The sequence below is a fragment of the Helianthus annuus genome, chromosome 8 (assembly GCF_002127325.2).
Source record: "Helianthus annuus cultivar XRQ/B chromosome 8, HanXRQr2.0-SUNRISE, whole genome shotgun sequence".
NCBI lineage: Eukaryota > Viridiplantae > Streptophyta > Magnoliopsida > Asterales > Asteraceae > Helianthus > Helianthus annuus.
The window spans coordinates 161,994,174-162,018,069 of NC_035440.2; the positions used below are offsets into that span (position 1 = coordinate 161,994,174).

Genomic DNA, 23,896 nt, shown 5'->3' on the forward strand with positions numbered 1-23,896 from the left:
TTGGTCTAACTGATCCTTTATTGAGTTATAATATTCTATTAATCAATTGGGTCAATGGGTTATGAGCTATAATTAATTGAACTCAACAAGTTTGGCAATTGGCAGCGGCTTCCAGTCTGCTAATCGATAGCCTTTGTTAGGTTAGTAACCAATATAAATAAATATTACTATACTAGTAAATAATTAAATAATTTATATAAATTTGAGTATATAATTTGGACTTACTTTAAATTTAAGTATCTTTTTTTCAGAGGTAACCTCTTATTTGTTCGGGGTATTCTATGCTTAAAACGGGATTTATTTTTACACTTAGGCTAAAGGGTATGAGGAGGCTCATTCCCATGAGGATGGGCTGCCACGTAGGTGCCACATCACCATCTCATGGAGGATGGGCCTCCATGCTTTTTGAGTTGAGGGGGGTGGAGGATGAGCCTACCCCACATATTTTTTTATTGTTTAATTCATTTTATTTGTTTAACTTTTATAAAAACTATTCAACATTTAAATAAAAATAAGACATAAAGGAAGATAATAAAATCCATTACATAAATAAAAATTACATAACCTAGAAAAAAATTATGCTACCTAAAATTTGTAAAAAAAAGACTAGATTTAAAAAAACACATAAAGGAAGATAATAAAATCCATTAACTACTCGTATTCGTCTTCGTCACCGTCACCGTCCGCGACGTTAACGTTGTTCCAAATATGTTCTACCAAATCCTGTTGAAGGTTTGCATGGGTGAAGTCGTTGGTTAGCGAGAACGAGTTTAAATCCTGTTGTGGCGGATCAACCGGGACAGTGTTCCCGTAAGATGCATTCTCATCATACTCACAAATCGCCCGACCTTCGTCTTCAATAATCATGTTATGGAGCAAAATGCAAGCGTACATACAAAGGCGCAACCTCTTCGGTGTGAACGCACGTGCCGGTTGTTCAAGGACAGCCCATTTTTTTTGTAAGACACCAAAAGCACGTTCGATGTCTTTTCTTGCAGCTTCTTGACGCTTGACGAATTTTTTCCTTTTTTCGTCCTCGGGATATGAAATAGTCTTTACAATTGTAGACCAAGACGGATATATCCCTTCAGCAAGATAATACCCACGTCTATACTCAACCCCAGAAACTGTAAAACGGGTGTCCGGACCGGTTCCATTAACGGCATCGGTAAAGATCGCCGATTGGTATAACACGTTGAGGTCGTTGAGTGAACCAGGGAGACCAAAGAAAGAATGCCATATCCACAAATCTTGTGATGCCACGGCTTCAAGTATCAAGGTTGGATGGCCGTGATCACCACGCGTATATTGGCCGCGCCACGCAGTCGGGCAGTTATGCCATGCCCAATGCATACAATCAATACTACCAAGCATTCCCGGAAACCCGTGCCGTGCTTCATGAGCTTGGTACAACTGCTGAACATCATACGAGTTTGGTTTACGCAAATATTTTTTGCTATACAGTTTCACCACATTATGGCAAAACCGATACAAGCATTCCCGCGTAGTTCTTGCCGACATTTGTAAGTACTCGTCCAAAGCGTCGGCCACTGTCCCGTACGCCAGTTGGCGAATGGCCGCACTACACTTTTGTAACGTGGTGAACCCTTCATAATTTCGAGCATCAGGTCGTTGCGTGAAAAACGGGTCTAGCCCCGCCAAATCATTAGCAATCAGTGTGAATAACCGGCGACTCATTCGGAACCTGCGTCTGAAAATCTCGTCATTGTAAAGTGGTTCATCCGAAAAATAATCGTTCACCAATTTCTCGTATGCTCCTGTCGTAAAAAATATATAAATACGAGGAAATAAGGAATAAGGATAATAAAATTTTTTGATGATAAACCTTGGCGGTCTCTGTTAATCCGTATTCGTCTAGTAATAACTTTTTCAGACGAGACGTCTTCCTCTTCCTCTTCCTCTTCCTCTTCAATAAGAATCTGCCCCGCCCGTAGCACAGCGTTTGCGAAAAACATCTCCTCTTCTTCATCCGAAGACGAGGACCACCAAGAATTAGATGGCATTGTGGATGAAAAGATAATTTTTTTATAAAAGTGGGGAGAAAATGGTATAAAAGTGAGAGGGTTTTGGGTTAAAAGTGGGGAAAATATGGTATAAATGGGTGTGTTTTATAGAAAAATGGAAATTTTTTTTTAAATTAATTATAGCCGTTCAACGGCTCTTTTTTGAAATGTGTAGGCCCGTCCTCCCCGGCTGTGGGGAGCCGTTTGTGCCGAGCCGAGCCCAGGGGGGCGGTGTGGGGGACCGGCGCCGGTCCTAGCCGGGCCTCAGCCGACCCCCATACCCTTCAGTCTTACGGGCTGAACTTGAGCCGTAGCCCGTGCAACCCTAAAGATAATGTACCTCCACCCCTGTTAGTAAGATGGGGCTCATACATATTAAGTGCATGTTTGGCTTAGCTTATTTTCAACTTATTGAAAAGGACTTTTGGGAAAAAAAAGTCAGGATTTCCTGACTTTTGGAAACTTCAAAGGACTTTTGCCTTTAAAAGGCCTTCAAAAGGAAAGCCAAACACTTTGGAAAAGTCCTTTTTCCTTTCAAAAGTCCTTTTTTTCTCAAAAAAAGGAACCCCAAACATGCCCTAAGAAGATATCAAAGGCTAGTCATGCTTGAAGACATATTTACTGTATTGATTTTAGATTAACCATCATTTATTTTAATAGCCTTTTTAATCATATTTTAATAATCACTTCAAAAGTTTAAACAAAATATGTAAATATAAATTAATGTTTTAAGATTTGTTATTACAAAATTGTATAGCAACGGTAGCTAAACTCTACTTACAATAACCATTCAGGAGCAACATTATGTTGCATCTTGCAAGGAGATGATGAAAAATCTAAAAGACTGGGAGCTTAGAGAAGGTACGACTCACCGACGACGAGACTCTAGGTTTCACGAGCTTGGGATATACCGTCTTAAAAACATCTCCAGGTTAAGGTTGGATTGGATAATCAGGTCGTCTTCGGGTATGGTCGGTGTATACATGGTTAAGGCACCCACGGACGAAGTTGACTCAGTTACTGATGGATCGAGCTCATCCACCGTATGGCACCAAAGACTGGGGCATTGAGCGTGAAAGGGATGATAATGCTACTTGTGAATGGCAAACCTCCAGAGTCCAGATCCAAAGAAGTGGAAGTTGGGTTCTGCGAACTTTGTGTGTTTGGAAAGCAGAAAAAGGTCACTTTCGCAAAGGCAAAAACACGCCCAAAGCTGGATCTAGTTCATACGGATGTTTATTGTCCAATGTCCATCTCATCAATGGGAGTATCGAGTTCTTACCACACGAAAGTGACGTGGAAAATGTAAAATCCCAACACCTCAAAATAAAATTATCTTGCTAGTGCGGCCCATGGAAACACACTACTTTGTACCTTTTAAAGAACATACTTTCAAAATCAACATATCTGAGTATATATATTTTTAAGAAACACACTTTTAAGTAATCTACTGCACAGCAATCTTATAACTTCTCCCCCTCTGATCTCTATATACCATCAACCTATCTATCTTTAACATTACTCTCAAAACATCAAAAAAAAAAAAAGACTAGCAAACATGTACACAAATATACCGCCTCTTTTTGACATTTATATACATCAAAGAAGCTGCCATCTGCAAAAAGTGTGGGCGTCATCATAAACCCGCCTCATACGCCCAAAAGGTATCGGGATCGGGACAAAAGAGCGAGAAATCTTCAATTTCTAAGTTTGCTATATGCCAGTCAAAAAACCGCGCTTGTATCACCTTGAATATCACCAGCAGGGTCGGTAACAACCACCAGTCCTCGTCCTCACTGGTTTCACAAGAATTTTCAGCCCATTAATCGAGGTTATGTTTTATCTCTAACCAGTCAAATCAGTAATATTTAAATCTTTCACTAGAAAGAACATGTCAAAAGTCTCCCAAAGTGTGTATTCGATTTATGCAGCCTCCTAAATTGATTTACTCAACAAAATCAATTTACCATTCTCAAATTATGGTTATATCATCATCTTACCCAGTAAATCCCACCAATAGCAAAGCTAAGGTAGGGTCTGAGGAGGGTAAAAGATGTAGACAGCCTTACCTCTACCCCGTAGGAATAGAGAGGCTGCTTCCAGTGAGACCCCCGGCTCGATTGTAGTTTTGCATCAAGCCTTAGACATAAGGCATATAACACTCAGCAATTGAGACAAATGCCGATTAGTGCATGTACCCCCTTGTCTCAAATTATGGTGTTATGTAATCATATATATTAGAAAATGGACACAAACTGTTTTGGATCAACACAAGTCACAATTAATTAAAAATGATAAAATATGAAATAATAACAAAGTTTCAATATCTTTTCAATAGAGCAACACGTACTTTTTTTTTTCTAATTATAAATACCACCCATTTTTCATGATTGTGAAACAATTCATAATTGATGACCAAAACTGAACAATTATTTTTCTTCATAGTTGAGCATGAAAAAAATCATTAATTAAATAGTAACCAAGTTTCATATATGTTCCATTTAGTCCACTTAGCTTAGAAAACGCATTTATCAAAAATTTGTAGAACAATTGAGTGGCTTTTGTAGTAAAAAAAGAAGCGTGACTGACTGACTTGTGTTGAATGAACACTGAAGAAATTTGGTTACTAAATATTCCTTACAAAGAAATTAAGGATTTACCTCCTGTTTTCCCATGTGTTGGGCTCATCATACATCTGGAACGACAAAAATCCATAATGAATCATGCCGCATGTGAATGCAACAGCCTGGATAAAGCCAATTCCCAAATTAAATGACAACAAGTATAAATAATAATAATAATAATAATAATAATAATAATAGCATCTGCTTATTCTGATTTGAGTACTACGTATAGCAATACAAAACTTACAATGTTCGAAAGAGAAGTAGCGTTCCAGAGTGCATAGATCCGAGCAAGTGAAGCCCTTCTATGACCTCTACTGAACAATGCGTTTAAACCCGCGGGGAAGGGAGAAAGCAATGATAAAGGGAGAATAAGCAGAACAGCTAAAAACGCCCCAAGAGAGATCCAATAGAATTCAACCAATATTAGGAGTGTGACCGAGAGATCCGATAAAAGCAACACACATATCAGCAGCTGTAAGGTATCCTGAAACCACAGAAATCTAACATGTTATGTCTCTTGACCAATATTACCATAAGCTGGAACGTTTATTTCTAATGGGTCAACCTGGTAAAATAATAAATAAGCTTAAAAAGAAACGGGTCGGAAGTTACCAAAGATTTTCTCTGAGGTTAGGATTTAGCTTTTAACTTTAGCTTTTAGTCGTTAGCCTTTAGGGTTTAGGGTTTAGTAATAGTTAGATAGAGTTTTCTCATGATCCATGAGGGTTATCTTGAGAACGCTAAATATTGCGAGAACCTTGAGAACGAATAAAAAAACCAATCAAAACCATTTTTTTAATACAAACCTCATTGTAATTAATTAAAGTACATCAAAAGAAGAATTTACAACATCAAATAATTCATTTCTTCTCTCAAAATCACTCTTATTAGATATTTTATACGTGTGTAAATATAACAAATTTACACATGTATAAACGGCAAACTTACACATGTGTAATTTTTCTTTATTTACGAATTCACATAAATTTAAACATGTAAATTAAATTTCTAACATTGTATACGAATAATAATGATAAGTGTAAAAAAATGAATTTGAATTGATTTTGATCAAGTTCTCATGGTTTCTTCATTCATTCTCACAGTTCTCGCAATAATTAATGTTCTCATTTAAACTCTCCCCTATATATATATATATATATATATATATATATATATATATATATATATATATAGAGGGTGTGGTTCGGCTACAAAGTCTTTAAAATTCCTAAAAAGGTTCAAAGTCATAAAACACCATAATATCAGCTATAAAACACAACCAAAACCCACAAATAAGAGAGTAGAGATTACTAAAACACCTTATTCAAACCCTAACAATCCATAAAATCTTCAAACACACCATATAGAACTATGAATATAATACACCACACGATAATCAACATAAAACACCATAATGTTAGTCATTCGATAATCAGAGCCTTCTCATTTGAAACACAAAAAAAACCCCACAGATATGATGTTTAGTAATCTTCACTCTATTATTTGTAGGTTTTGGGTGTGTTAAATGGTTAACATTACGGTGTTTTATGACTTTTTGACTTTGTAACCAACTCCTAACCGTTGGAATGAGTCCAATCAGAGTTCGTTTGAGTCGGTTCCCACTTTTTTAGGGTTCATTGGGGAACACTAAAAAAGTGGGGAGCCGACTCAAACGAACTCCGATTGGACTCATTCCAGGGGCGTTGGAACCGGCTCGTCAAACCCTAACTAGGATCTCTTAACCCTAAAGCTAAACCGTAAAATCTAAACTATAAACCCTAAATACTAATGATTAACCCTAAAGCTAAACCCTAAAGCTAAACCCTAATATAAGACCCTAAAAGCCAAACCCTAATACATTTAGGATTTAGGGTTTAGGGTTAACAGATCCTAGTTAGGGTTCTACGAGCCGGTTCCAACGCCGCTGAAATGAGTCCATCGGAGTTCGTTTGAGTTGGTTCCCCCACTTTTTTAGTGTTCCCCAATGAACCTCACACTATATATATATATATATATTAAAAACTTTGGGCAAGTTTCAGGTCAATCTTGACCTGTCCTGTACCAAAATAACCCAGTTTGACCTGTTACCCGACCTGCCCATATTGCCACTTTTAAAAGTAACGGCTAGCCTAGTAACATACCTGCCGGCCAGTAGGTCTGGTGTTGTGCAAAAATAAGGAAAATGGAAAGAAATAATCCCTTCGAAATTCCAACGACTTCAAAGAAACATCATTGATGATACCACCATTAACTCCACCTGCTACCCTTTTACGATTTAATGATTGACTTGCGTGTGATTGACTCGGTTGCAGCTGCTTGACAGTCTTCCCTGCAATATGCCTGGATAATATACCAATAGATTAATAATATAATAATAATAAATAAGATCTGTAAACTGATATTGCATGCAATAAAGAATAAAGTTACCTTGGTGATTCTTCACTGTTTTCTACCAAATCAGGGAGGTGTAGGCTGTGAAAAGAATCATCAAGAACAATTACCAAAATACCCAACTGATAGAAACCGCTAGCGGTGGCTTGAAACCACCCGAGCTCAATTTTGACTCCATGAAAGTCAAGCTGGGGATTCCCATGAGTTTTTATCCAATTAATAACAGGAACTAAAGAAGACCGTAGTGATCCACTTCTCACAGTTCTCAATTGCGCATTTAAACCAGCCACCAAACGATTCCAAACAGAAGAAGGAACATGCTGGCCAACCACATACATATGTACACATGTCAGAAAATGAAGTATACCACAACTTAACACAGATTGTGGAGATCTCAACCGATTTACTTGTATGGGTCATTTCTGATAACGTTTTATGTCTAATGGGTAAAAAAATATCTAAAGAAAATAGGTCAAATAAAAAAAAAAATTATAAAAAGAAAATGGGTCAAATAAAAAATACATCTAAAAAGGAAACGGGTCAAATGAAAAAAAGATGTCTAAAAAGAAAATAGGTCCAACGGGTCAAATAAAAAAAGATATCTAAAAAGAAAATGGGTCAAATAGAAAAAAGATATCTAAAAAGGAACGGGTCAAACAGGTCAAATAAAATACAAAGGATATTTAAAAAGATAATGGATCAAACGGGTCGAAAGTTATCCAAAGTGAAACTTTTATCTTTTGATACATAAAGCCTCGTATATCCGTTTGATTTAGAATCATCTTTGCCAAGCTTTTTGTTTATTAAAAAACTTCTAAAAGGAATTTGGACAAAAAGTGTTTCGGGTCAACCAGACCCGATGTGTGACACCTCTACTTGCAATAAGAGAACATAGATCACAAGAAAAGACCTGTCCTATAAGATTTGTCAGCAAAGTATCACTATGAAGATTGTAAGGCGCCATGTAGCTTCCATCTCCACCAAAAATAATGCACATTGGGAACCTTTTCTGAATACTTGCTACGATATCTAACCGCTTCTCATCACCACCTAAGAAGAAATCGATGTATGCAACCGTTAAATCTGGGGTCGCCCCAACCTGCATGCATCAATTTTCACCCATCTGAGTATAACAACATTATTAACATGATAGAAATGCTTAAATTTGATGCTAATCTTTGAACATATGTATGTATAACCTTCATCCCTTTGTATAAAGCTCTTGATCGGCAAGAACGGAGACAAGAATGATCATATTCAGACTTAACAAACTCCTGAAGCTGATTGATTTTGTATTTTCTACGCCACTGTTTCCAGGACCAGCCACAAGGGTACGCAAGCAACGAAAGTATGCTGTGGACCGATCCTTCCCACCAATCATATGCCGCAACTGAGTTTATCTCGTCGATAAATCTGTTAAATGAATCTTCATATCTGCATTTCAAATTGGGTTGGTTACACATCACATGTTCTTACAAATTAAATATTTTTTATACAGTTACAAATCAAATTGGGTTGATGACATTAACCTGTGGTCGCGCACGTGACATTATGCGTTTTTTACACGTTACGTTCGTAACATTAACATTATTAGACAGAGGTGTAAAGTCGTAAAAGTAACTTAGACACTAATGTGGTTAGGCACAGATTAAAAAAGTACAATAACGTGTCGCACGTTGCGGTGTGAAGTCGTAAAAGTAATTTAAACAAACTGATGTGTCAAGAAGTTATTAAGTAGAAAAGGTTGGATGGTCAAAGTTGTCAACTACCAAAAGTTAGAAGTGAAGAAGGTCAATTTAAACAAAAGGAAGTGTCATGTTATTAAGCAGAAAAGGTTGGAGGGTCAAATTTGTCAATTACCAAAATTTTGAAGTGGATGTGTAACTTGCTTAAAGATGAGGGTTAATATTGTTTCATATCAAAAGTTTGAGGGCTAATAGTGAATTTTGTCAAAAGTTGAAGGTTAATAGAGAAAGGTCTCTTTAAGATATGGAAAATAATGTGTGTTCTTACAAACTTACACAATGTCAGTGATTGCATGATTAAAATAACGAGTGTTCTTACACAATGTCAATGATTGCATCAGGAGGGGAGTAAGGAAGATGCCAGGGTTCTCTAAACGTATTGGGGCCCATAAAGTACATTCGGTAGACATGGCTCTGAGTTTCATCGCCTCTTGTTCCTCGGACCTATACACAAATAGGTATGGAGAAAGCTTTACGAACAAGTTTAAAAGTGCATAGGGATGAGGATGATCTTACAATACCTGAGATAGGGAAAGAAGAGAAGGAAAATGGTGGTGGTTCGTGTGTTGAACTGAATCCACTTTGTCATAAGAGAAAGCTTGACCGACAAGTTTGACTCTAAGGGTACTTAAAAGAACACCAAGAAAAATCACGACACAAGATAGCATAAGAGCAAAAGGCCAGGGTCCTCCAAATGTGTATATCAACTCTTCAAGAGCCGTATAGCAGTTTGGCATCCTGTACTTTTCGGATCTGCATTTGTATGGGCAAAATGACTCCGACACTCCACCTGCATCATTCATTATTACTCAATATGTGTTAATGGCGTGTGTGTATATAGCGGAACACACATAGGGTGGGGTTCAAGAGTGAACACTAGTGTATTTGCGAACTGAGTGAACAAATCCTGGCCATTGATTTACACACGTGTATGGCTAGGATTTCATCATCAAATCTTAAGATACACAAGTGTATTTCATCATCAAATGCTGGCCATTGATTTACACACCTGTATGGCCAGGATTAGTTTGCTCAGTTCGCAAATACACTAGTGTTCACTCTTGAACCTAAACCTACACACACACACATATATATAGTAGAGCACTTCGACCTTTTGCTTGAACTGTAACCGCCCATCCTACTCTCTCTCTCTCTCCCATTAAATCAGTAAAGCACTTTGTACAAGTGTATTATGCGGTTCTCACAGTTCTCTAACTAAAATTGGCTTTGTATAGCATGCCCCTATATGTGTGTGTGTGTGTGTGTCAAGTGATGAATTTAAATGAGAACCATTGAATATTTAGGAACCACTCTTTAACTGTTGAAAAATATTTCAATGGCTAGTTAAGATCTCCCTCTCTTATGCTATGCAGTTAATATCGGTTATTGGCCCTCCACAAAATATCGGTGTCAAATATAGGTCCGGTATATCGGTTCCGATATTATCGGCGATATTGACTGTTATTTCAGATGCCTTGGTTGATGTGGACTTGAAGGAAGATTTCATGGCTTATGATTAGATCATGTTTCAAATATTAGTATTAATATTATATATGTTTTACGTTTTATATAAGTTTATATATAAATTCTGCATGATATTAAAATTGCCGATATCCCACCTCGATAACCTAGATCTCAAATATCGCCCCTTGACCGATATTTGATTTTGGACCGCATTAACTGCATAGCTCTTATGTCTCTTCTACTCCATGATTGCGACCGTCCTCTCTTTCTAACCATTCCACAATCTCACAGATCCAACTGTTATAAAGTGGTTCTCGTCCAAAAACGGTTCACAAATTTAGAGTGGTTCTAATTTGAACCCGACCTTGTGCGTGTGTGTTTTGGGATGGATACTATATAATTACCTCTGACATGTACAAAAGATGCACGTCTGGGAAGTTTTTCAAGGGAACAAGGAGCACAAAGATCCTCATCGGAGCCTTCAACATCTTTATAAGTGCCAACTGGACATTCCTCACAAAACGTACCATAAAGCCCTTTCGGGCAGTCCTTTCCACTCATTGTACCATCCTCTCCAGGGAGAGCCTCTCCATCCCCTTCACCGCCCCTGTATTCATATGATGCGGCAGTTATAATCATAAATATCTAAATACTTTGTGACGGTAATACCAGTGTTATTTACCTCGTGATGATGGTACTATTTACCATTGCAAGAGGAACGTATTCATCTCCAGCGCCAATTTTGGACCAGTGAAAATGAAGTCTTCCGCCGCCTCCCCCGCCGCCACCAAGAGGGACACCATGGCCTCCGGCAACAGACAAAGAGGAGTTATCATGTAGGGAAATCGATTGTATGAAAAGAAGAATGGTTCCACCAGAGCCACCGCCTAATCCTCCAATTAGAGTACCGTTACTGTTTGTGGTAGCATTCCCATAGCTTTGACCATCGGCCCTCATGGATCCATATATGTCAAGGTTTGTAAGAGGCCATAGAATAGATCCCATCACTGGTAACAATTATTATTACTTTATTATTATTATTATTACTACTACTACTATTATTAACATTATAATTATAGCTAATGAATTTATACCAATAGGTACACAAAAATAAGCACGTAAGAAATAGTGTTTTTGTACCCGCCATGCATTGCATCGACGTCGAAACGTAAAGTAACTCGAATTTATACTGTCGAATGGAAACATAGTATATCTGACCCAACTCCTTTCATAACAAAATTTACGACAAAACATAGACCAATTGAAAAATGATTATTATTATTATTATTATCACTATCATTACTACTATTATAACCACATAGCTAGATTTAAATTTGAAAAATGATGTCATAGTTTTTATTTTAGAAAGGAAAGAGTACCGATCATTCCTCCACCAGCAACCCGACCAACAGACTCATTAGGGCCAAGAGTTCCACTTCCTAACTCACAGGGAAGATCCGGTTTACCATAAACGCTACCACCTTCACTCAACCTTCCATGGTACAACCCAGTACCCCCTCTGCCCCCATGCCCAGCACCACCGCCAGCACCATTTGAATAGTTACCCAAACCGAAACCATTTCGACAACCTGCAGAAACGATCTCAAGTATTTATTATTATGTCAATATACATGCAGTTTGGATAAAGTAGATCTCGCTTAAAAATTTAAAGAAAAATACCTAACTCAGAAGCGGTTATCATGCCTTCTGTGTTGACGATGACACTCATTGCTCTATGTATCTGAATGATACTCCCTTTAACTATGCCATCCACAACTATGTCTTCAACACGGCAAATCTGCGAAAGGTTAAATGCAACCACCAAAATCAATACCACGTTTATCCAGTTTCAAAAGTTTTAAAGTGTTACGTGTTTCTTACTTGTAGTGAAAACGAAAGTGTGTCGTTAACATGACAATCGTCAGGGGGATAAATCAAATCTCTTGGGCATGTTGGATTCTCGCAATGGGATTTTGTTACCCTGCCAAAACAAAAGGGTAATTAGATCGCCTGATACATTGTTTGTGCTATAAAAATGCCAAAATAGTTATTGGTTACAAGGTTACACTCACATGCTTTTACTCTGTTCATCATTTAATGGAGCTTCAAGCAAAGAACCCGGTCCAACCTGTGAATAGTAAGTTGTTATATAAAATCGGCAAATTGCCAAAAAGGGTACCATAGCAGTATCACTTTCACAGGATTAGGATCAAACTCGTTACCAAAAAGGTCTAAAAGTTTTAAGCACTTGCATTTTGGGTATTGGACAAACTCGTTACATTATATATACTATAAATATACTATTTTGTCACATCAACCAACTTTGGCCCCTCAACTTTGGCATTAACCAACTTTAGCCCCTCAACTTTAATAATGACATGTTTAGCCCCTCAACTTTGGTAATGACATGTTTAGCCTCTTAACTAAAACAACTTTAGCCCCTTGACTTTAAATATAACAACGTTAGCCTCTTAACTTTAATAATAACCAACTTTAGCCCCTCAACTTTAATAATGATACGTTTAGCAATTAGCCCCTCAACTTTAATAATGACACGTTTAGCCCCCTAACTACATCAAACAACTTTAGCCCCTCAACTTTAATAATAAACAACTTTAGCCCCTCAACTTTAGTAATGACATGTTTAGCCCCTCAACTTTAATAATAGCATGTTTAGCCCCTTAACTAAAACATCAAACAAACTTAACTCTCGCAATTTGCTTATTTTTATCTACGTTACGAATCCACTGCGGATCACTGGTGGTTGACCCACTAGTTTTGATGTAAAAACACAATAACAGTACCCTAAATATGTGGTTTTTGAAACTTTTGAGTCCTTTTGGAGTGAGAACGTGATTTAATAGCCAAACTGTAAGTTTGGTGAAGATATACAATGATGCCTTTTACTACATTTCTGATATAAGAATTCCTCCAAGTGAACTTCAAGGGAGAAAGTAAACGAAAATAGAAGATCTAGTTAACCAAAAGTAGACAACAATCGAGAAAAGAGCTTACAATAAGGTTGTAAAAAAGTGAAAGGGAAAGTCTTTGCGCTTTGATTGCATCACCCTGACCGCTCAACCTCAGAAGTCCTTGACCATAAACAGCCAAGTTTGTATTTGAGTTGATGCTTGAGTTTTCCTGCGAAAACCGACAAAGCAACCATCAAAATATTATAATGCGAAAAGCATAGAGGTGAAAATTTTGACTCATTTGTATGTGAACCGATCGTTTCGGGATATTAACATCTAACGGGTCAAATGGTAACCCAAAATAATAGCTAATATAGAAGCCCGTAAAATGTGCTAAGTGGGTCGGAAATCTCCAAACTGTAATAATGTTGTTTATTAAACAATATGTAACAAATAAATCATTTGCGAAACCAAAAAAAGAACAAAAACTATATGTGAACCAACTTGATCCTACCCATTTTGACCCGAACCGGATAGCCCATTTTGCTTCTTTCAGAAAAGAAAAAAAAAAGCATGCCAGAAATCTGATTGACCATACCCGCAGAACAATAAGATTACGAACTTCAAGGACCGAAATAGTGTAAAGTGTGCTGCCACCACCATCAACTTGGATCTGGGAGTTCCACATGAGCACCATTTTGAAAGTGGCTCTAAGTGCACCGTACACCTTTATACATGATACATTACAGGAACTCATGTAATTAAAATTTATGAAATAAAATAAAACTTTCCCATACTTTAAGGAAAGAAAAGAGAGAAGGGTTTGTTCGTAGCCGTACCTTTATGATGGAATCACTCATAAGAAGTTCTTCGGCAACAAGTTCAAATTCAGAAACTGGATAATCAGACAACCCAAAGCTGATGCTGCCACCACAAGCTAGTTTAATTTGGCCTCTCACCTGAGTATCGTATTAACAACGTGAGTGATTTAATAATAACTTTACTGTTTACACATACACACACACACCTGAACTCTGCTCCAACGCAGGGGCACCAAAACTTTTGCATCATTTTCAATGTAAACATTTGTCCAGAGTGGGCTAGTGGAGAAAACAAGTAAAGGGGTTTCGGTTTCCGTGCTGACATTGTTATTGTCAACTCTTAAGCTCAATAGATATGAATCGAAGCAAGTGCCAGCTGCTCCGCCATTCAATGGACAACCAATGCTCTCACCACCTGTAATACAACCAAACATCATATAATACTTCATATCATATTCCAATAGGTAAAGGAACACTTTGTTCTTTACTAGAAATGGTCGTAATGAGCACATACCATGGACTTTTACTTTTATCTCTTCTTGCTTGCTGTGACAGTCGAGAGATATTCTGCCGCCGCCACCACCACCCCACCCGTTGCCGCCTGACGCACTTACGATACCATATCCCTTCCTATCCAAATAGAAGCATTAATGCATACACATATGTCATGGTAAGAAAAAAGGAAACAAAGAACGAGTGCATACAGTTTTAAAGCCTTTATGACAATGCTTCCACCGGATCCACCTCCACCATTTAGTCCACCATCTCCTCCTTCCGCTAGCAGAGATCCGTTCATATACAAAACATCCTTCACAATAAGCTTGACACGTCCACCACCGTTACCTCCATACGTATGTTCATCTAACATCCTACCACCTTTACTCCCGTAACTCCATGGATAAGGCAAAGTAGACCAAGCATAAACATCCCCACCCCAATTCGTTGAATCGTTTTTCCGTATACAAGACGCCCCTCTGCCACCATGCCCCCCACCAGCACCGTCAAACCCTACCGGAGTGCCGCTAGTTTGGGAAGGCGGTGCTCCACCCATAGCCGTAGTGTTTATTAAACTATTAGAGTCCATACTCACATTGGCCGCAGAGAAAATAATGGAACCGGCGATGATTGCAGAATATTGTCCGACTTTAATGTTGCCGGAGAGATTAAAGCTAATTACGCAACCTTCGATGGGGCAAACGATCAAAACATGAGGAAGGATCTCCATATTTCCAGTAGCTAATACATAAAGATCAGAACTTATATTAACATCCGAGTTCAGTAAGCAGGTAGTGTCGAATGACCCCACACCCCCCAACTCTTCACAAGTGATCTCATTATATGTCAATGGCAAAGTCGTAATTTCAGAATCAATACTTGGAAACAATCCAGAATCTCTTTGGTACCGCTCGGAACTCAGAGAAAACGCAATTTCAAATATATGCCCGGCAAAAATGCACAAGGAAAGGCACCCAAGAGTGAGGAGCGGACGCATGATTGCCAGAGCCCCACTTTGTGCATGAAAATAGCAGTATCATAAATCTTCAGGTTTGACCAATCTAGTACCAGTCAATTCTTGCTATACTTAATCCATAAGTCCAGAATACCGTTTTAAGTAGTATCTACACCCTTTTACACCTGCAATCAGAAACAAGCTTAGATATGGCTATGGGAAACAAAACCACATAAACATAATAGTGCAGAACTTACTTTAAGTACTTCAATTCAATCAATCCTATTAACTTCACTAACTCAAGACTGGAACATCAAACAGTGATCATGCAACTAAAATATTATTAAAACTAATAACATCACTGGGAATCCTCTACTAACCAGGTGGAATTATACCTGGATTATAGTTTAAACAAGCAAGCAAATTTGAAAGAGTTTAAAATGCCAAATGGTAATAAGCATGTATTGATGTCTTAGTTTTGAAACCATCCCCAGACGCCACATGGTCAGCGAAAAAGGGTCAATGGTGGTGTGCTCTATCACATCAGTTGCTTCTGTGTCAGTCTAACAAATCATAAAACCCATATGATTTGGGCGAACACAAAACCCCACACTGCCCATTAAGCATGTTCCATAGTCCACTCTATGTTTAGCTAAGATCAAACAGATGCCCAGTATACCAATTGCTCAAACAAACATGCAAATGAATCTAATTTATCGTTCACCAAGTGGCGAATTAGTGGATCTCTACAACTACTCAGGTCAATGAACTTGTTGCCAGTTTCAAAACAGAAAACAAGAACACCCACCAAATTCATACAAAATTCGAAAATAGATCAAGCTTCCGGAGATCTCTACCTGAATTCTTTATACGCCGCCATTGACTTCATTTTTGAGCATAACCAGCACCAGATTGATCCAAATTCGATGCAAACATTACATCGAACACTTGATGTGCGTGTGTGTGTATGAAAGAAAGAAAGAATGGGAAATTGAAGATGATCTTAAGGGAAAAGGAAGCGACTGAATTGTGTGTGATCTTGTTGTCTTGGAAAGAAGTGATGAGACACTTTGTGTTTGTAAGCTTTTGTGGTGGAATTGAAATGAAATGGTTTGACGGTGATGATGACAGTGGTTTTGGGTTCTGAAAAAAGAATTATTTGGTGTGTGTGTGTGAAGAAGGTACTTGAAAGATGAAGTGTATAGCTGGAAATAACATAACAATAACTATAATATTGCATAATATTGCGATTACGAAAGCGATCTCCACTCTTTATTTATTTAGTAAAGTTTAAGTTTATATGTAAATGGATTTAAGTAGCGTTTGGTATGAAGGAATGGAAGGTGGAATGGAATGGATCATTCTGATGGAATGAAAAGAAACATGTTTGGTTATCATGTGGTAATGGAATGGAGCATTCCAAAGGAATGTAACTCCTTCCAAATATAATAATTTTCATTTCTTGGTATGTAGGTGTTTTTTTTCCATTCCGAATTAGGGCTGTTCAAAAAGCTCGCGGCTCGGAGCTCGCTCGAAGATCGCTCGGATTTAGCTCGGAAAAAGCTCGCTCGACTTGGCTCGGTTTAAAAGTGAGCCGAGCCGGCTCGGCTCGGTTAGAAAGTGAGCCTAGCTCGGCTCGGCTCGTAACGAGCCGAGCTGGCTCGGTTCGGCTCGTTTTGTAGCTCGGCTCGGTTTAGTTCGAATTATTTTACTTATAATAAGTTTTAATTTAATATACATTATAATATATTACAAAAAAACTGATTATTATTTACATGTATATAGGTTTGTAATTTGATATCTATGGCATATTTGAAGATTGATTATCATACTAATAAACTAATATTGTATTTTATTGAAATTAAAACTTATTTTGCGTTGTTAAACTTTATTTTGGTTTGAATTGTATTAGGTTGAACTTATTTTGAATATATTCTTTTAAATTATTGAATAATATTTTAGGCTATTAAATTTTAAGAGGTATATATTAGTTTTTTTTTTATAAAATCGAGCCAAACCAAGCCGAGCCGAGCTAGCTCGGTTTAAAACCAAGCCGAGCCCGAGCTTAGATTTTCAGCTCGGTTTCAAATCCGAGCCGAGCCGAGCCAGCTCGGTTTATAATCGAGCCGAGCCCGAGCTTGGCCTGGCTCGGCTCAGCTCGGCTCATGAACAACCCTATTCCGAATGAAAAGAAATATGTTATTATTATTACTATTATTATTATACTTTTATTTGTATTTATATTTATATTTATATTTATTAATATTCATACTAATATTAATATATATCAAAAATTTATTATTAATTTTTATCATTAATATATTATTATTATTATTATTATTATTATTATTATTATTATTATTATTATTATTATTATTATTGAGGCAATTATATTTTTGTCGTTTATAATACAGTTGTGTTTCGTTATTCATCTTTTTTTTTTGTTTATCAAATTGTACAAAGTAATGATTCATTCTATTCACATATGAGTAACCAAACATCACAATGGAATGGAATGATCCATTTCATTCCATTGTCCATTCCATTACCTCGTCCATTCCATTCTCTCATCTATTCCATTACCCCATACCAAACAGGCCCTTAGAGTCTAGTGGTATTTTTGAGGTTGAATAAGACTTTAGGACTAATAGTGAAAGAGATACGGTTCCAATTCCCTGCCTACATGGCAGAGACCACACCTCCTTTTCGAGCACATATGGCGCCTACATCAGCAACATAACCCATAAGCTTCTAGAAGCTTCTGGAAAATGTCAAGGTGGCACCAAAGATGCTCTATCCGACAAGAAGGACAAACACGTGTCACCAGTCGCAGACCGCCACATAGGCCTGCGACAAAACAGGGGGCAGAGCTGACAACTCCAGTACGAGGTTTCCAGCGTGGACAAATGTAAGCGCGCCACGTGTACCACTACACCGGCTATGGCAGAGGAGACCAAGAGGATATTCCCCTTGGTCGGACAGCTGGCGCGCAACCACAGTTGGCACAGCTGCTCCTCCCTTCTTCACCCTTCGGCTATAAATAGGACCCTTCATCATCCAGGTTAAAGGATCTTACTCTCTCATTTTCACACACTCAACACACACTGTTTATACTCCCTCAGAACAGTACTTATTCTCACGCTGGAGCCTGGTTAAGAGGGAAACCCCCATATTCCCCTCTTAACGAGACTAACGGTGTTGCTGTTTTGCAGGATCTTGGTCATTCCAGCGAGTAAGGAAGGAGATTAAACCCACAGAAGGAATAACCCCACAGATTAACCTCAGTGTTAACCTGTGTTTCATCATTGGCGCCATCCGCTTTTTTGCAAAACCAATCTCATCTCTTTTCTTTTCAAAAAAACACTCGTAGAAATGGCTGAACAAAACCCTTCACACCACATAGATGGAGAAGTTTCTTCCTTTGAACTCGTTTCGGACACAGCACACGTCCAAAGGGGTCAAAGGAACGACCCCACAGATTAACCTCAGTGTTAACCTGTGTTTCATCATTGGCGCCATCCGCTTTTTTGCAAAACCAATCTCATCTCTTTTCTTTTCAAAAAACACTCGTAGAAATGGCTGAACAAAACCCTTCACACCACATAGATGGAGAAGTTTCTTACTTTGAACTCGTTTCGGACACAGCACACGTCCAAAGGGGTCAAAGGAACGAAATCATCTAGGAAGGGCAGACAAACAACGATTTTCCTAGCATTTTTGGAAGTGCGTCCAGGGTTGCCAGACAAACCACAACTGGGCCCATTTTCCAAGCTCCCGCTAGGATCATCACTCAAACCACAAATGGAACCACTTTTCAAACTCCACCAGGGGTAGTCCAACAAACACCCCCACCAGTGCAAACACCAGGCCATGGAGCTGGCCCCTCAGCCCCATCGGACCAAGCACAACTAAATTTCTCTGCACTTCTAGGGCTACCCGAAGGAAAAACTCTGGCTTCCTGGTATGCCGAACAAATGGCGTCTATAAACCTCGTCTATACGCAGCTCAGCGCACAACAAGCTCTGCTACAGGCACAAGCTAATCAGTCGGCATTTGCTACCCCACCGCAACGATCTCTGAGCACACACACGACTCAGCAGATCAATGCGTGGACTTTACGCCCAGAAAAAGGACCTGCACCAAACATCAGAAAGCCCACCGCGCACGACACGCGCGACACCTACGGCGAAACAGAAAGCAATTATGTGCAGCACTCCAACTTACACCGAAGGCCGATTCAAAGCCGCCTGGGCGCGCGCAATATGAACAATGAATGGGAAGACGAAGAGGAAGACCCAACATACAAAGAAAGCACAGTGTTCAGCAGGCTACACCCAGAACACGAGTCGTACAAACCAGCTAAGCGCGCAGGGTACAACCGAAAGGCAGAACATGATTACACCTTAAGCTATCGTCCAGATGACATGGCTGAAAATTCAAAATTCATCAGGGAAATCGCCACAGCTGCTATAGACAAGACAAAGTTGCCGCACAACGTGGGCAAATACAATGGCTTGACAGATCCAGATGACCACCTCCAAGTTTTTAACGGCGCAGGAGCAACAGGTGGGTGGAACCTACCAACTTAGTGTCATCTTTTCGCACAAACATTTGTGGGCGCAGCGCGCGTCTGGTTCGACAGCTTACCAGCAGGAAAAATTAAATCATGGGTCGACTTTCGAGAGAAGTTCCTTGCACACTTCTCTCAACAGCGAAGACACACCAGAGACCCAGCTGATTGTTTGAATATATGGCGCCGAGACCACGAAAGCGTGGAAGATTTCATTACAAGATATAACAAGGAATGTCTGGAGATCGGAGACGTAGGTGAAAAGATGATGCGCGCACACTTCATGAGGGAGGTCAAGTGCGATGATCTAATCAAGCGCGTAAAGGGAAGAGATGGAGGACCCAAAGATTGGGAAACCTTCAATGAGGCAGCCAAAACAATAGCACAAACCGACAAACAGCTGACCGGTGATGATCACCGTCAACGCGGATATACTCACAGTGACCGGCATAACAAAAAGGGCAGAAGCCAATCATGGAAAGCGTCCGGTCACAGAGAGATAAGCCCAGCAAGGGAAGATGCGCGCCACCCAATCAATCAGATAGCCCATCGAAAAGAAGTAAAAGGAGAAAACAGGGAGAAACAGTGGACACCATTGACAAAGACCCCTTCTGAGGTCTTGGCCACTGAAAATCACCAATTCAAACCACCCCTGCAGATGCGCAACAAGAGGGGTCAAGATCCCAATCTCTTCTGTGAATTTCACAAGGACACGGGCCACCTTACCGATGACTGTTTTAGTTTAAAGCAAGAAATTGAAAGGGCCCTGAGAGATGGAAAGCTCACTCACTTGGTAAAGGGCGGGAAGCGCGATTATCGCCAAATCCAAAGACGAGAGGAAGGGCCAGATAACAAAAAGCTCAGGAAGTTAGAAACCCACATGGTTCAGGGAGGTCCAAGAAGACCAAGGAAAAATTACAACAAGCGCGCGCAAGACGACACATGGCGTGAGAGACAAGTTATTTTCCCAGTCGTTAGAGGTGGTCCAAGAGAAAAAAGACCCATAGTCATTTCCGGCGTAATCGGTCACTACCAGACCGATTACATCTTCATCGACCCAGGGAGCACCGCGGATATCATATACGAACAATGTTTCAACCAGTTTGACCAAGAAGATAAAGCGCGCTTAGAACCAGTTGACTACCCACTAACTGGTTTCTGCAACGAAGCCGTTTTCCCTCTTGGCCAAATATCATTCCCGGTGCTGCTCTCAGACGGAAGAAATTCAAGAACAGAGGAAGTTACATTCATGGTGCTACCAGCTCACTCAAGACACGACATCCTCTTAGGAAGGGAATCCCAAGGAGACTTCGGTATGATATGCTCTGCGCCACACTCGGCTGTTGGGTTCCCAACAGAAACAGGCATAACATTAATATACGCAAGCAAAGAAGTTTTAGCAACGGATGAGGTCAGACCTGCAAAGGAAAGTAAGCCAGCACCGCGCGCAGAAGCAGAAAAGTGGGTACTGAATAGTGCACACCCAGAACAGACGGTTGCCTTAGGACCTGCGATGTCCGATTTAACGCGCGCGGCGCTCAAGAAATTGTTGCATGACAACATGGACGTGTTTGCCTGGACACCAGACGATATGGTGGGTGTTCCACGGCACATAGCAGAACACCAGCTAAATGTCTCAGAAGACGCAAAACCAGTAGTGCACGCCAAACGCCACCTAGGCGATATAAAACACGATGCCATGAAAGAACAAGTACTGGAACTGTTGAATGCAGGCATCATTAGAGAAGTCAGATACCAAACATGGGTGGCAAGCCCAGTGATGGTGAAAAAACCAAATGGCAGTTGGAGAATGTGTGTAGATTACAAGGATCTGAACAAGGCATGTCCACGCGACTGTTACGCCTTACCAGACATAGACGAAAAAATCGACTCTCTAGCAACATTCAGGTGGAAGTGCTTCCTTGACTGCTACAAGGGGTACCACCAGGTCCAAATGGCCGTTCAAGACGAGGACAAAACCGCATTCCGCATGCCGACAGGGCTGTACTGTTACACCAAAATGCCTTTCGGTCTAAAGAATGCAGGCGCGACCTATCAAAGATTGATGAATGAAACATTCAGCGATGCCATCGGCAAGTACATCGAAGTGTATATGGACGACTTGGTGATTATGAGCAAGGAAGAAAGCATGATGCTGGTGAACATCCAAAAGACCTTCAACACGTTGTGCAGCGTAAGCATTAAACTGAATCCAGCAAAATGCTCATTTGGCATGGAAGAAGGGAAATTCTTGGGTTTCATTGTCACAAAAGACGGCTTCAAAGTGAACCCAGATAAAGTTCAAGCAATCGAAAGAATGCCTTCCCCATCAAACATCAAAGAGATGCAAAAATTAGCAGGACGATTAGCAGCGCTCAATCGTTTCCTAGCTAATCACGCCGCAAAGTCCTTTCCGTTCATCAAAACATTGCGCAACTGTATGAAGAAAAGCTAGTTTCAGTGGACTCCGGAAGCAGAGAGTGCGTTCCGCGAGATGAAAGACTGCCTCATCAAACTGCCGACACTAACCGCACCGATCAAAGGAGAGCCCTTGGTACTGTACCTATCAGCCTCTGATAAGGCAGTTGGAGCAGTGTTACTTGTCGATCGTCAAGGTATCCAAACACCAGTCTACTACGTGTCACGAACCTTGACCGACCCAGAAACTCGGTACGCCATCATGGAAAAACTAGTCCTCGCACTGATCCATGCATCAAGACGACTGCGAAGGTATTTCGCTAACCATGTCATACATGTGTTAACAAACTACAACATTGGCAACATCCTGGCAAGGCCAGAAATCTCAGGAAGGCTAGCCAAATGGGCGATAGAAGTTGGAGGTCACAATGTGGTTTTCAGACCAAGACCAGCCATCAAAGGGCAAGTGCTAGCAGATTTCATGACAGAGGTACTTGACGATAAGGACCGAGAATGTAAAGCAATGGAAAAGGCTGAGAAGCAACAAGTAGAAGAACCGTGGTTGTTATACACAGACGGCGCGTCTAACGAAGACGGCTCAGGAGCACGGCTTCGGCTGGTAAGCCCCGACAAGCATGAGTTCACGTACGCGATACGCTTAGACTTCAAGAGTACGAACAATGAAGCCGAATACGAAGCTTTTCTTGCGGGCTTAAGATTAGCAATCAAAATGGGAGTCAAACACATCGAAGCGCACGTGGATTCCATGTTAGTAGCCGGACAAATCAACAGCCAATATGAAGCCAAGGGAGACGTAATGGCGCTCTATCTAAGTCAAGCGAAGACGTTGCTACAAACCTTCTATTATTATAAGGTGCACCACATAAACAGAAGCGAGAACAAACCAGCAGATGCACTGAGTAAACTCGCATCCACAAGCTTCCAACATTTGGCGAAAGATATGCGCATAGAAGTTTTGAGCAACCCATCTGTTCCACTCAGGGAAGTAAGCGTCATCCAAACGGGAACGACGTATTGGATGACTCCAATAATCATGTATCTTCAATCCGGGATACTCCCCGAAAACAAGGCTGAAGCAAGAAAAATCTAGTACAAGGCAGAGCATTACCAGATGGGCGATGGAATTCTATACAGGAAGTCATACCTAGGCCCATTACTGAGGTGCGTCGACGCTGAGGACGCAAACTATTTGATCAGAGAGGTGCATGAAGGAATCTATGGTATACATGTCGGGCCAAGAATGGTGGTGGCAAAAGTGATGAATGCCGGGTATTACTGGCCCGGAATGCATTTAGACGCAGTGAAAGAATTGAGGAAGTGTAGTGGATGCCAAAGACATGCGCCCAAAACGATGCGCCCTAAAAATGAGTTGGTCCCAGTCACAACCGCATGGCCCTTCCAGCAATGGGGCATAGACATGGTCGGCCCTTTCCCAGAAGTCCCAGGAGCGGTC

At 40.0% G+C, this 23,896-nt stretch overlaps 2 protein-coding genes across 2 annotated transcripts; both read right to left on the minus strand.

Moving 5' to 3' along the window:
• Window positions 1-651: 651 nt before the first annotated feature.
• On the minus strand, window positions 652-2,024 carry LOC110914398 (putative nuclease HARBI1). The gene is made up of 2 exons (XM_022159192.1): window positions 1,847-2,024; window positions 652-1,778 (listed from the first exon to the last, which is right to left on the minus strand). The coding sequence occupies exons 1-2, from the start codon at window positions 2,022-2,024 to the stop codon at window positions 652-654; spliced, it is 1,305 nt and encodes a 434-aa protein (XP_022014884.1).
• Window positions 2,025-3,391: 1,367 nt separating this feature from the next.
• LOC110912738 lies at window positions 3,392-16,628 on the minus strand. The gene is made up of 22 exons (XM_022157536.2): window positions 16,292-16,628; window positions 14,689-15,619; window positions 14,499-14,614; window positions 14,191-14,399; window positions 14,003-14,122; window positions 13,762-13,890; window positions 13,267-13,392; window positions 12,324-12,379; window positions 12,133-12,232; window positions 11,932-12,049; window positions 11,631-11,840; window positions 10,934-11,258; window positions 10,656-10,858; window positions 9,309-9,577; window positions 9,107-9,231; window positions 8,242-8,476; window positions 7,953-8,141; window positions 7,079-7,362; window positions 6,793-6,991; window positions 4,896-5,135; window positions 4,685-4,770; window positions 3,392-3,820 (listed from the first exon to the last, which is right to left on the minus strand). The coding sequence occupies exons 2-22, from the start codon at window positions 15,474-15,476 to the stop codon at window positions 3,661-3,663; spliced, it is 4,287 nt and encodes a 1,428-aa protein (XP_022013228.1). The 5' UTR covers window positions 15,477-15,619; window positions 16,292-16,628; the 3' UTR covers window positions 3,392-3,660.
• Between the last annotated feature and the right edge of the window lie 7,268 nt (window positions 16,629-23,896).

What these genes read in the sequence shown, in the direction of transcription:
- LOC110914398 (XM_022159192.1), bottom strand. Translation starts at nt 2,024, where the DNA reads ATGCCATCTAATTCTTGGTGGTCCTCGTCTTCGGATGAAGAAGAGGAG. An exon ending in GATTAACAGAGACCGCCAAG is followed by an intron (nt 1,779 to 1,846) that starts GTTTATCATCAA and finishes TTTTTACGACAG; the next exon opens with GAGCATACGAGAAATTGGTG.
- LOC110912738 (XM_022157536.2), bottom strand. Translation starts at nt 15,476, where the DNA reads ATGCGTCCGCTCCTCACTCTTGGGTGCCTTTCCTTGTGCATTTTTGCC. An exon ending in TGACAAATCTTATAGGACAG is followed by an intron (nt 7,363 to 7,952) that starts GTCTTTTCTTGT and finishes GTGGTTGGCCAG; the next exon opens with CATGTTCCTTCTTCTGTTTG. An exon ending in AACAGTGAAGAATCACCAAG is followed by an intron (nt 6,992 to 7,078) that starts GTAACTTTATTC and finishes TATATTATCCAG; the next exon opens with GCATATTGCAGGGAAGACTG.